Here is a 12,254-nt window from a genome sequence, read left to right as displayed (position 1 = left end):
AAAATATAACGAATAATAAAATTGATCCATTTTATATAACTATTCACTTCTTTACCCAAAAAAGTCTTTTCTTTATTAGTTCAAAAAGGCAAATGAGGTATTATTAAAGTCAAATGAGGTAGTATTATTTTCAAGATGTTTTTAAAACATAAATGAGAGAATATATATTTTTTTCATTCTTCTAAAAGACATTCATTTATAGGCACCAAATTCATAACATACATGCATTTCCTTTTGTACGAAAAAAACAAATTCAACGAACAAGAATAATATTCCTTTCTTCGTGACACCAACATTTAGAAAGAAAAAAAGAAGTATAAAACACAAGAATTTATTTTAATACTAAAATAATCATTTATTGATTAATACGTGTAAACTTAATTATACAAAAAAAATTGCAATTTATAATGTTGCGTATTTAAGTTAATTCTGACGGTGACACGTGACACAGACATAATCACATGCTCAACAGTATCCAACCTGTATCCACACTTGGCTTCCTTAAGATTGACGATTGTTAACTAGGTTTCCTTAATTACCAACAAATTTTAAATTAATATCTGGTTCATGTGTATGAGAGCCGCATTTATCAATTTTATTCATCCAGATCTTGTAAAGTTTTGATTTTTTTATAATCCCCATAATCAATTATTATACTACTGGTACTAATTTTTGCATCGCCAGATCCGATATTATTCTTCTGACGTTGCTTTCATTTTACTCCAAAAAAAAAAAAAAAACTTGACAGTAAGCAGAGCTCGCCGGCGATTTGTTTGTGAGTTTCCGGTGTATTTTGAAGATTCATTTGTGGGTTTGCTTTAATCAGCTTTGGATTTTATGAAATGGGTTGATTTTGGTTTCCCTGAAGGTTAGTTCTTTGGTTCTGAATGGGTTCATTTCTGATAAATCGGATAATATTAGGGAGTGTTTGATTTTTGTTTTTCTAATTTGATCTTGCTTATCCATATATAAGTGTTATTTCTTGTTAGATAGGGTTCTTCAATTTGTTGATTTTTTTTAATCTGTTCTGCTTATGCTTAGCATTTTCAGTTTTCTGCAGCTTATTTGTGGAGTTGGTGTTCAGGAAGTGATTTGTTTATCTGAAGGTCCAATTTTCTGGAAATTGGTAGTTATTCTGGCATTGAGAGCTTCAACATTTTCAAAATTGGATAAAGATTCAATTATTTTGTAGTTTCTTTTGGTTTGGGGATTGTGGTTCTGAAGCCATATCCTAGTGACATCAGTTGTTCTAGAAAACCCCATGTTGTTCTAGAAATTGCTAGACATTTGAGAAGCTATGTCTTCTTTTTCATCTAAAGATCCTTCCGCGCTGTCCTATCCAAAGTCACTATTGTCTATCGTAACTACAGTAGGAGGTCTTGCTGTGTTTTTAATTCTTGCTTCCTCATTTCTGGTTTCTCAGCCTATTGGGGCTGCAGTCCATGAGTATTTTTATGGTGTTCATCAGTTGACAAGGCCTAATTTATTAGATGGGGATAGGGTAAAATTTGCTGATCCTCGACGTGATGATGTTGGTAGTAATGGTACACCTAACTTTAATTTGACGGCGAAGGAAAACAATGAAAAAGGACTTGAGGATGAAAAGGACCAGATTTCCAAGTCTCAAGACGAAAAGAAAGAGCCAGATTCTAAGGGGGAACTAGTTGAAAATTCTACCCAAATACCTGTTTTGTCAGAATCCAATCATTCTGTGGTTCAACCACATCCTGAATCAAAGCAAGAAGACGAGAAGAGTAACAATGTTAGTTCACATAAGGAAAGCAAGAATGAAGGGACTCTTCCATCTTCTGATACCCATTCAGAGGACGTAAAATCTTCATCTACTGGACCCAATAGCATAAATCAGGCTAAGCTAGATCCAGGTTCAATTTTCATCCCTTGTTTTGTTTTATTTGTATCTTGCTAGACTCTGCGCAGTAGCACATCTTCGTTGTTTTACTAGATGATGAGCTCTTTTCTTTTTTCTTGTTTATCAAAGCAAGTAGTTATTTCCTTTGATTTTGAATTGCTTTTTAGTTCTCCTTGTTATTCATATTAATCGTTCATGAAATCGATATTGACAATTGAAAATAAAAAATTGTGCTTATGTATGCAAACAAACAAATGCAGGATAGCTTGAAGACAAACTAAGTTAATGGATGTTGATGTTTAATGGTGATCATATCTCCCGGGATGTAATTTGCAGCATCTTAAGTGAGATGGATAATTTGCTGCACACTACATCAAAATGCTTGTCTTCAGTTTCCATCTTACTGAAATCTCATTCTAACTACCTGTTAAGCAAGTCTATTAGCTGAATTTCACCATACATAGTACAGATGGCAAGTTTTGTGCAAGCCACTTGTATTCATACTTCGTTAGAGATGCTCCACTTATATGCTGATAAAATATGGCCCTCCTATAGTTTTTTGAGACAATATGAGTTGTTGAAAGACTCGAGATTTGCTTACTCTAGTTAATGAAATTGTTTCATAGTTGTATTTAGCTTCAACTTCTTTGCTTGCTGTAAGTTGACTTAGTTGCTAAACCAAATTCTTTGTGATGCTGTTCTGAAACTCTCAACATCCTTGATAATGTTGCAGAATGTGATCTATATCATGGAAAATGGATTTCTGATCAGTCTGGACCATTGTACAGAAATGACTCCTGTCCTGTCCTGACACAGATGCAGAACTGTCAAGGAAATGGAAGGCCTGATAAGGATTATGAGAACTGGCGATGGAAACCAGCTCAGTGTGAACTGCCACGATTTGATCCAAAGAAGTTTTTGGAACTAATGAGAGGAAAGACTTTAGCTTTCATTGGTGACTCAGTTGCTCGCAACCAGATGGAGTCAATGCTGTGTATCCTTTGGCAGGTACCTTTACGCTCCTCAAAATGTACAGTAGTTTGGCAGCGAAAGCAAGGGGTTTGCCTTCTGGGTCGAGCTCGTCGCACGGGGCTTGCCTAGTGTGGGTTACCTCTCTTGTGTGGTTTGTGAGCTATTGCACAGGAGCAGAGTGTGCACACCCAAAGGGTAGCGGCTGTGGGTCTCCCATGTCATAAAAAAAAGATGTACAGTAGTTTGGCAATTCTGGAATGTGACTTGGATGAGCTATTTAGCAACCTTGAATCCTGATCTCTTTGCTACTTTCTGCAGCATTTCCTTTGACTTTGTCTTGTCTTTTAATTTTCAGTATCTTGGAATGTGAATGACACCTGAATAGGGACACAAAGGCACACACTTTGAAAATGAAAATTACATTAGTTGAAAAATGTAGAACAGGATCGATATTGTTATATAATATATGTGCCAAAGTTCTCAGCTCCTGAAACAAGGTCAGGTTCTAGTCTCATTTCCCTATTTTTACTCCAAAAAGTTTCCCCCTATAGGATGAGCAGTACAACTATAATGTACTGAGTTTTTGTATTATACTATTAAGAGAGTCAATTTGGGTAATATACCTGATCAGTTCAGTGGGCGTAACCTGGACATTGAATAATCGTAAATTATTTCTCTTGTTTCAATTTGGGTTCTTCTACCTATCTTTTAGAACCTGTAAAGATTTATTTGGTTTATACTTAAGTGTAGCTTCATATATGTTAAAAGTTCGCAGCTCCTGTAATAAAGTTAGGTTGTAGTCATATTTCCCTATTTTTTACTCCAATAGTTTTTCCTATAGGATGAGCACTTGAGCAGTACAACTATAATGTACCGAGTTTTGTTTAATACTATTAGGAGAGTCATAACCTCAATTCTTCAACTCTGTCATTTAGTATGTATCAACAAAAGCATGTGACTTGATTTTATTCCATGAACATCTGCATTGGTAGAAACTTGATCAGTTCAGCATTATAAGCTGGCATGAGTTACTGTAATTTCATTCTCCTTTTCAATTTGGGTTCTTCTACTTATTGTTTAGAACCTGCAAAGTTTTATATGGTTCATAGATGAGTGTAGGTTGGATACAATTAAGTATTGACCTTCACCTTGGGATTGTGTAACTGGTATTAAAAAGTGGTGCCTACTTTTGGTTCATGACATTTAGTACGATGTTTGCAACAAGGACTAAATAGACTTTCCATTTTTACGTTTTGCCAAACATTTATGTGAATATAAGCACAAATAGGTATAGAAGGGTAGCAAATCCAATAATACGGCTATCAGTTATAGTTTCCGGCTTTACGCCCTAATAGAGCCTGGAGAAAAAATAAACGCTGAAGTTAAAGAAAGGCTTAGTTGTTGGTGGCAAATAATGAATGGGATGGTCAAAGGAGGTCCTAGTGGGAAGTTGGATGAAGAGATTGACAAGGTGGACATGGAGCAGATAGGGTGACCTGCCCCTCAATAATTTCGGTCTCACTAGGTCGGATATGTCAACCATGAACAATAGATGCTCTCTGCTATCTATTCACCATTCATTTGTGCTCGATAGATGCTTCTGCTATCTGTTTACCCTTCATTTCTGGACCTAACTTTATTCTTGGTGAATCATTGATGTTGCTCATTTAAATTATATGATCCTCTTGGTTAAGTGGTAGCTTAATTGGCGTTTCAACCACTAAATACTGACCAGTAAGGAGTTATAGTGCCCTGTGAACTGTGAAGTGTTCCAGAATTGTTTCATATCTGCCTTTTTCTTGTATCTTGTTTCTCCTTTTCTTCTTTAATAAGCTGATGACCGCAGTTCCTTTATCCTAACTCAGCTGTTAGTTATTTCACATTTGGAATCTGTGCCGTGAAGCCCTTGTAGATGTTTACTATCTATGAAGTCCTTTTAAATGTTTATTATCCATAAATCCCTTCTAAATATTTACTATCCCTGAAGCCCTTGGAATATCAAATTGAATTACAGAACTTCATACATGCTTTGTCCCTCTTCCAATGTACATTTATCAAAAGCCAGGTGTTGTTTCATTGTGCCTCATCATCTAATTTTTGTGTCTTGTTATCCCTTTTTGGCAGTATGAGGTTCCGAAAAATCGTGGGAACAAAAGAATGCAGCGGTACTATTTCAGATCCACATCTACTATGATTGTTCGCATTTGGTCTTCATGGCTTGTCAACCAAACATCTGGGCCTCTTGATTTCGCTCCAGCAGGTGTAGTTAAGCTCCACCTTGATGTTCCTGATGATGGGTTCATGCAATACATCCCCCAGTTTGATGTCGTTGTGCTCTCCTCCGGCCACTGGTTTGCAAAGCAATCTGTTTATGTTCTGAATAATGAGATTGTTGGAGGACAATTGTGGTGGCCAGACAAGTCTAGAAAGATGAAGGTCAATAATGTTGAAGCTTTTGGAATCTCTGTTGAAACCATCCTGACTGCCATGGCAACACATCCGAATTTCAGTGGTATCACCATTGTTCGTTCCTTTTCACCTGATCATTACGAGGGCGGAGCATGGAACACGGGAGGATCATGTACTGGAAAGGTGAAGCCTGCAGAGGATGGTGAGCTGGCTGAGAATGGCTTCACAAACATAATGCATGAAAAGCAATTCTCGGGTTACACTCATGCAGTTAAGAAGAAAAACAACAAGTCCGCCTTACTATTTATGGATATCACAGGAGTCTTTGCATATCGCCATGATGGACATCCTGGTCCTTACAGAAGCCCCGATCCAAACAAAATCACAAAACGAGGTCCTGATGGTAAACCCCCTCCACAAGACTGCTTGCATTGGTGCATGCCAGGTCCTGTTGATACATGGAATGAGCTGGTATTTGATCTTGTAAGGAGAGAATTCGAGAGAAGACAGAGTAATGCTTCATGACTCGTGAGAAAGATCATTGCTGCTAAAACCATTTTTCGTGCTTCTACAGCACAGCTACCGGAAGAATATCTATCTCTCTGGAAAGGAGTTCAGCTTGTAGTTACTTTAGATCTCTTATTGTAGCTGGTGTTGTAATCTATGTTTAGATATTCACATTCCACAGTAAGATAAAAGTACATGAAATTAATTTTCTCAGGTCTCAAGTATGTGCAGGATAATTATAACTACTTATATACATTACATACGTTTCCTTGTGCAATAAAATCCCACCTCTCCTTCCATCTGATTTTCCCCTCGCCCATAAAGGTTTCGGGTTTGAGGCTTGTAAGCACAATCACTTTTTGTAGGGAGCATTTTACAGGCAAAATGGGACTTTCTTGTATGAATTTTGATAAGTCGTCCTTCACTTTTTGATGATAATTCAAATTAATCGAGGTTACAAGTTATGTGCTATTCCTTATTAATAGTAAGTTCTTAATATTTAACTTTAGTCAGATGTGTGATACAACTTTAAGTTTTACAATAAACAAAATTCCCTATTCATTTCAATTTTTTGTTTTTGTTTTGTGAGTCTAAAGAATTCATTGACAGTAAAGAAACTTGGGACCTGCAACATGAGCATATGTCAACTTTGTATGACAAAAAAAAACAAATTTATTTGACATACAATGCTATCAGCTTCATAGACTTTTTATATGTTAAGTTTATTTGACAAAACCTTCATATTTCTTGACTAAAGAAATATATAAAATTTTCGTTTGAGACTTGCATATCATTTTCAAAGAAAGATAAATAGCTTTTGAACTAGACAACTCTTTGATTTTGTCTATTTAACATGTCAGAAATTTGTGATGCATGTGAATTCATAATCTCTTTGTCAACCTTCATCAAATTAGATATTTTATGTACATATTCTTTTGCATTGATCTAATATTATCTGCTATAGTTTTCATTTTCTTAAATGGGGGAAAGTATTTTATTGAATAAGTTATTTACTTAGAGAAATAAGAATTGGTTCCCTTTAATACTTCTTTTCTGCTCCTTTCTCTAATATTTCCTTTTTTACTTTTTGTTGCCTAAACTTATTATGTGCTCTCATGTGTCACAAGAATTGTCTAATATCAGCGCCAACCAAGTTTGAGGTTAATTCTACATATAGAGATGGATTTAAGGTCATTAAATTATTAATAAATTTAACTTACGATGAATGTTACTTTTTAGTTATCATTTTTATAAAATTATCTGAAAAGAAATTAAACAGAAAGTCATTTGCTGTTTCTTTACTTTTTTTGGCTATGTACAAAATTCTACTGTTTCTTTTACAATTTACTTTTGTTTTTGCTGTTTCTTTAAAGTAGAAAAATCATTCTCTCCTATGGACCACACAAAAATTTACCTTTTTCCTGAGGTTTAAATTTTCATGATGGATAAATTCATTTTCTTTCCCTCCTCTAATTCATTTGAATTCTAAACAAATTAAATAAAGAAGAGAAAAATACTCTTTCCCTTTGATTAAGTCCTATTGTTTCTAAATTTTTATCATTCATAACAGACATGTGTTCAAAATTTCGAGAAGTTAGATATAATATTATGAAGAGATAAGTTTAAGATATATATTGGACCAGTTCAACATTTAAGTTTTTACCATTGAAATGTTGAGATAAGTTAAGCTCAATGGCTATACATCATCCACAAAAAATACTTAATTAGAATGTCAGATGTGACACCAATAACCACTTAGAGAGGTGCACCCAGTTGTAGTAAACGAAAGAAAAAAATAACAAGATAAAATTATTGATTCAAATAGTATTGCCACTGTATTTAACTCAAACTCGAGGACTGTATTTCCATTTTTCACAAGATTATGGACTAAATTGAAACATTAGAAAGTCAAGGGACGAAACGGTCGAACGTTACTGAACCTTTTGCAGAATATATGACTCTTATTATACTACAGATCCGCTCATCTTCAACGGTCGAATTTTTCATATTTTAACGGCTACTTTCCTTCCCATTTCTCTCTCTCTCTATCTTAGCTACATTTGAATCAATAATTTTGAACATCTTTCCATCAGTCAGCTTCCAGAACAAAAACATCTCAGCTTCCGATTTCCAAATTGCAACATAACTGTTGATTCAGGTACTTTCCAACAAATTTTCTGCTTCTATGATGTGTAAATTTGTAGAAAAAGTATGTAAATCGATGCGTAAATCATGGATTTTTGTTCTTTTTCTTCCTGAATGATCGAACCGATGAAAGTAAATCCATTCGATCTCTATTTTACCAATCCCTGATTTGGTTTTAGCATGTGATTTAGGGTTTATTATTTTTGAAATTCTCGAGTGGAGAATTGGATGTGTTTTCTGGATTTGGTCAGTAGAAGTAGTCGGAATGAGTTATTTAAGTGTTTAAGTTTCACTTCAATTAATGAGATTAGTGTTTGTGTTCAATAGATTGCGCTCATGGTGTTTGTTTTATGCTACACTGATCTTATAAAGATTGTTTTTTGTTAACAGATCCAACATCTTTTAAGATGACAGCTGCTCAAGGTGATCCAATTCAGCAAATGGAAACTACATGTGGAACATTGCTATATGAATTGCAGGTAATTTTCATGAATTAGCTACTACTGACATGTTCGAAATTCATCAGTTCTTGATACTAATCTTACTGTTCAAACATGTTTCCTTTTTCTCTCCTTTTTTTTAAAGATTATATGGGATGAAGTTGGGGAATCTGATACTGAAAGGGACAAAATGCTGTATGAGCTTGAACGAGAATGTTTAGAAGTATATAGAAGAAAAGTGGATCAAGCAAATAAGAGTAGAGCTCAATTAAGGCAGGCAATTGCTGATGCTGAAGCAGAGCTTGCAGCTATCTGTTCTGCGATGGGGGAGCGACCAGTGCATATTAGACAGGTCAGGAAAACGTAACCAAATAGCCTTACAAGTTATCTTTTCAGGGATTTGTAGAAAGAAATGACATACATGATGTTATTCTTTAGCGAATCTCCGAGATGATAATTCTAGACAATAGCTGTAATTGTATGATTTCAAATTGGATTTACATGTTAATTTTAGTTTCATAAGATAGTAATCAATTTTACTATGAATGTCGTGTTCAGTCTGATCAAAGCCTTGGAGGTCTGAAGGCAGAACTTAGAACCATTCTTCCAGAATTGGAAGAGATGCGCAATAGGAAATCTGATAGAAAGAATCAATTCATTGAAGTTACAAAGCAGTTACAGAAGATAAGGGATGAAATTTTTAAGCCCACTGGTTGTACTTCTACTGCTGTGGTAGTTGATGAAAGTGATTTATCTTTAAGAAAGCTAGAAGAATTACATGCTGAACTGCAGGCACTTCAAAAGGAGAAGGTCAGTTTTCTGCTGCACCCTATTCAGTTGTTCCAAATCCCCCTACACCCCAAGCAAATGAAATAACAACTAATTTGACTGATTTTTACTATCCTTTTGCGGCAGAGTGAACGCTTGAAACAAGTTTTGGACCACCTAAGTACTTTGAACTCACTATGCTTGGTTCTTGGTATGGATTTCAAACATTCCGTCAATGAGGTTCATCCGAGTCTAGGGGAATCTGAAGGAACCAAGAATATAAGTAATGATACAATCCAACATTTAGCTGCTGCAATAGGAAGACTACGAGAGGTTAAGTTACTCAGGATGAAACGGGTATGTGAATGATTAAATTGTTCTGAAGTCACTGATGCTTTTTTTCCTTGTTCACTTAATAAACATTGTTGACTTTCTTATTGCTGCAGCTGCAAGAGCTTGCATCTTCCATGTTGGAACTATGGAATTTGATGGACACCCCCATTGAAGAGCAACAGACTTTTCAGAATGTTACTTGCAAGATAGCTGCCTCAGAACATGAGATAACAGAGCCAAATATCCTGTCAGTGGAATTCATTAACTATGTAAGTAATTGTAGATTAGATGAATTGTTTTGGTGTCATCCACTACACGACTATTCCTTTGTCTATTGAGAGTGAACTATGGGAACTGATACTTAATATTTTGCTATCAAGGTTGAGGGAGAATTGTCCCGCTTGGAAGAGTTGAAAGCAAGCAAAATGAAAGAGCTTGTTTTAAAGAAAAGAACAGAACTAGAAGAGATCTGCAGAAAAACACACATGGTTGCTGATTCAGATAATGCAATGGATGTTGCTATTGAAGCTATTGAATCTGGTATTTATCTTGTAGCCAAGAAGACAGTTCTAGTTTAAGCCTATGGCCTTTTTATGTGATTAATGTCGAGATCTCTTGCCTTTTCGCTCTCTCGAAGGAGCTGTTGATGCTGCTTCTATCCTCGAGAAAATTGAACTCCAAATAGCACAAGTTAAAGAAGAAGCTTTCAGCAGGAAAGAAATATTAGACAAGGTGGAGAAATGGATAGCTGCATGTGAGGAGGAGTGTTGGCTTGAAGAATACAACAGGGTTGGTTTGCTTTTGACTTGCACTGTTATGTACTTTATAAGTATACTCATAGTTACTTAATTATCTCCTTTAACTCCTGCACAGGATGAAAATCGATACAATGCTGGACGAGGTGCCCACCTTACTCTAAAGCGTGCTGAGAAAGCTCGTACTTTAGTTAATAAGCTTCCAGGTATAAGTTACTTCTTGATTGTTTGTCCCATTTGTCTGGAGAGCCTTATTTTTTATCTGAAGTTATTATTGTCTCATAAATCTGGTGATTTCAGTGTTGAGGGAAAAAATAATGTTATATGATTGGTTCGAAGAACGTCTCGAGATTCAAGCAATTGGATTTCTTATCTCATGTCTGCTTTTCGTGAAAAAATACCAATTGAAGTGGAAGGTCCTCTGCTTAAGGGCTTAGGATTAGGCATTATGATATCATTCGTTTTAGCGGTTATAATTGTTACCTCTTGACAGCTTGTTATATATCCTGTTGTTTGGGTAATAATGAAATTTCAGTGTTGAGAAAGACAAAGTTATCAATTGTTGAACAACGAATATTGCCTGATACTAATGTCTGAACTTATTAATGTTATTGAACAGCAATGGTAGAAGCATTGGCATCAAAAACAAAAGCATGGGAAAGTGAGAGGGGAATTGATTTCACTTATGATGGAGTATGTACTCTACACTTTTGTCTTTTTAAACTATTTCAATTTTCTGGTATAAGTTGTGCAGGCACATGAGCTTTCCCCTCAAGTTTTTGATTTACTTTCTACTAGATCCGTCTTCTCGCTATGCTTGAAGAGTATAACATCTTACGACAAGAAAAGGAGGAAGAACGTAAAAGACAACGAGTATGAACTGAACTCTCAATTGACTTTTTGTTGAAGCTATAAAAATCTTTGCTTATCATTGATGAGTCAGTCTTCTAAAACCTTCATATTTATCTCAACTCAGGACCAGAAGAAACTTCAGGGACAATTAATGGCAGAACATGAAGCTATCTATGGCTCAAAGCCCAGCCCTATGAAGAACCAAAGTGCCAAAAAGGGTCGTAGAATGTCATGCAGTGGTGCAACCAATAGAAGGCTTTCTGTTGGAGGAACAATGCTCCAAACTCCGAAGCTTTCTATTGGAGGAACAATGCCTCAAACTCCAAAGACTGAATTCCATTCAACCAAAGCTACACCAAACACACATCACACAAAGAAATCTGATCTCTTTCATCAAAGAGATCAATTCAATTATTCTAACGATGATGGATTGCCAGCTCTATCAGCAGGTAATTTCTTACAATTTTAATCTCCTTAATATAATCCTTGATCAACTTGGTGGAAATATCAGCAGCTAATCTTCTTCTATACTTCTTCGTGTAGGGCGGAAAGGTTTGGATCTTGCTGGACTTCCTTTGAAAAAGCAGTCCAATACAGTAAATGGTTGCGAGATGGAGAAAACTATGACACGGAAGCCTTTCTCCCCCATTTCTTCGACTGATTCATCCAAGTTCAATGCAACTAACATTTTGGAAGATCTGAATAGAAAGCATAATCATAATGAAATGGCGAAAAAGATGCTTCCAAGTAGCCAAATTCCGTTCTCTACTCCAGTGAAGACACTTTATACTACAGAAGAAGAGAACAGAACTCCTCTCGCAGTGGCAACAATTCCTGTCCCTTCTACTCCTTTAACTGTGTCTGCCCCTATGCAGACGGCTGTAACACCGGTTCATAATGCTCTTGTTCCTTATAATTATTCCAAGACAGTTGAGGAGATTCCTGTAGAGATTGAGTATTCTTTTGAGGAGAGGAGGCTTGGATTTGTTCTTCCCAGAACACAAGTCTAACACCAACAAAAAGACAGAAAATTCATTGTTAACTACTGCTTTCAGTACTTGTGATTTGCTAGCTAATCCTGTTCTCTTGCTTAATGGTTAAAAAGTCAATCTGTATATTGGCTTCTTTTAACGTGTACATAGTCTACGAATATTGAACGTGGACTGGATTTTATAAATAACTAGGGTGAATTATCCGTGCGAC

The 12,254-nt window shown here is 35.7% G+C and overlaps 2 protein-coding genes across 4 annotated transcripts; both read left to right on the top strand.

Moving 5' to 3' along the window:
- Positions 1-561: 561 nt before the first annotated feature.
- LOC125860685 (protein YLS7) lies at positions 562-6,011 on the top strand. 2 transcript variants are annotated; one of them, XM_049540694.1, is made up of 4 exons: positions 562-868; positions 1,061-1,883; positions 2,604-2,878; positions 4,967-6,011. In XM_049540694.1, exons 2-4 carry the CDS (start codon positions 1,298-1,300, stop codon positions 5,774-5,776), a joined length of 1,671 nt encoding a protein of 556 aa, XP_049396651.1. In that variant the 5' UTR covers positions 562-868; positions 1,061-1,297; the 3' UTR covers positions 5,777-6,011. The 2 variants fall into 2 exon arrangements, with proteins under 2 accessions (XP_049396651.1, XP_049396650.1); XM_049540693.1 differs by having other exon boundaries at positions 1,051-1,883.
- A 1,749-nt stretch (positions 6,012-7,760) lies between these two features.
- LOC125860684 (65-kDa microtubule-associated protein 3-like) lies at positions 7,761-12,254 on the top strand. Of its 2 annotated transcripts, none has more exons than XM_049540690.1 (13): positions 7,761-7,916; positions 8,294-8,382; positions 8,489-8,695; positions 8,902-9,153; positions 9,259-9,468; positions 9,558-9,713; positions 9,825-9,984; positions 10,082-10,233; positions 10,318-10,405; positions 10,819-10,892; positions 10,998-11,072; positions 11,176-11,500; positions 11,595-12,254. In XM_049540690.1, the coding sequence occupies exons 2-13, from the start codon at positions 8,311-8,313 to the stop codon at positions 12,059-12,061; spliced, it is 2,238 nt and encodes a 745-aa protein (XP_049396647.1). In that variant the 5' UTR covers positions 7,761-7,916; positions 8,294-8,310; the 3' UTR covers positions 12,062-12,254. The 2 variants fall into 2 exon arrangements, with proteins under 2 accessions (XP_049396647.1, XP_049396648.1); XM_049540691.1 differs by having other exon boundaries at positions 8,276-8,382.

Source organism: Solanum stenotomum, chromosome 3, assembly GCF_019186545.1.
Source record: "Solanum stenotomum isolate F172 chromosome 3, ASM1918654v1, whole genome shotgun sequence".
In the NCBI taxonomy this organism is placed as follows: Eukaryota; Viridiplantae; Streptophyta; class Magnoliopsida; order Solanales; family Solanaceae; genus Solanum; species Solanum stenotomum.
The sequence above is the reverse complement of the archived record's forward strand: the minus strand, read 5'-3'. Positions and strand labels throughout refer to the sequence as shown.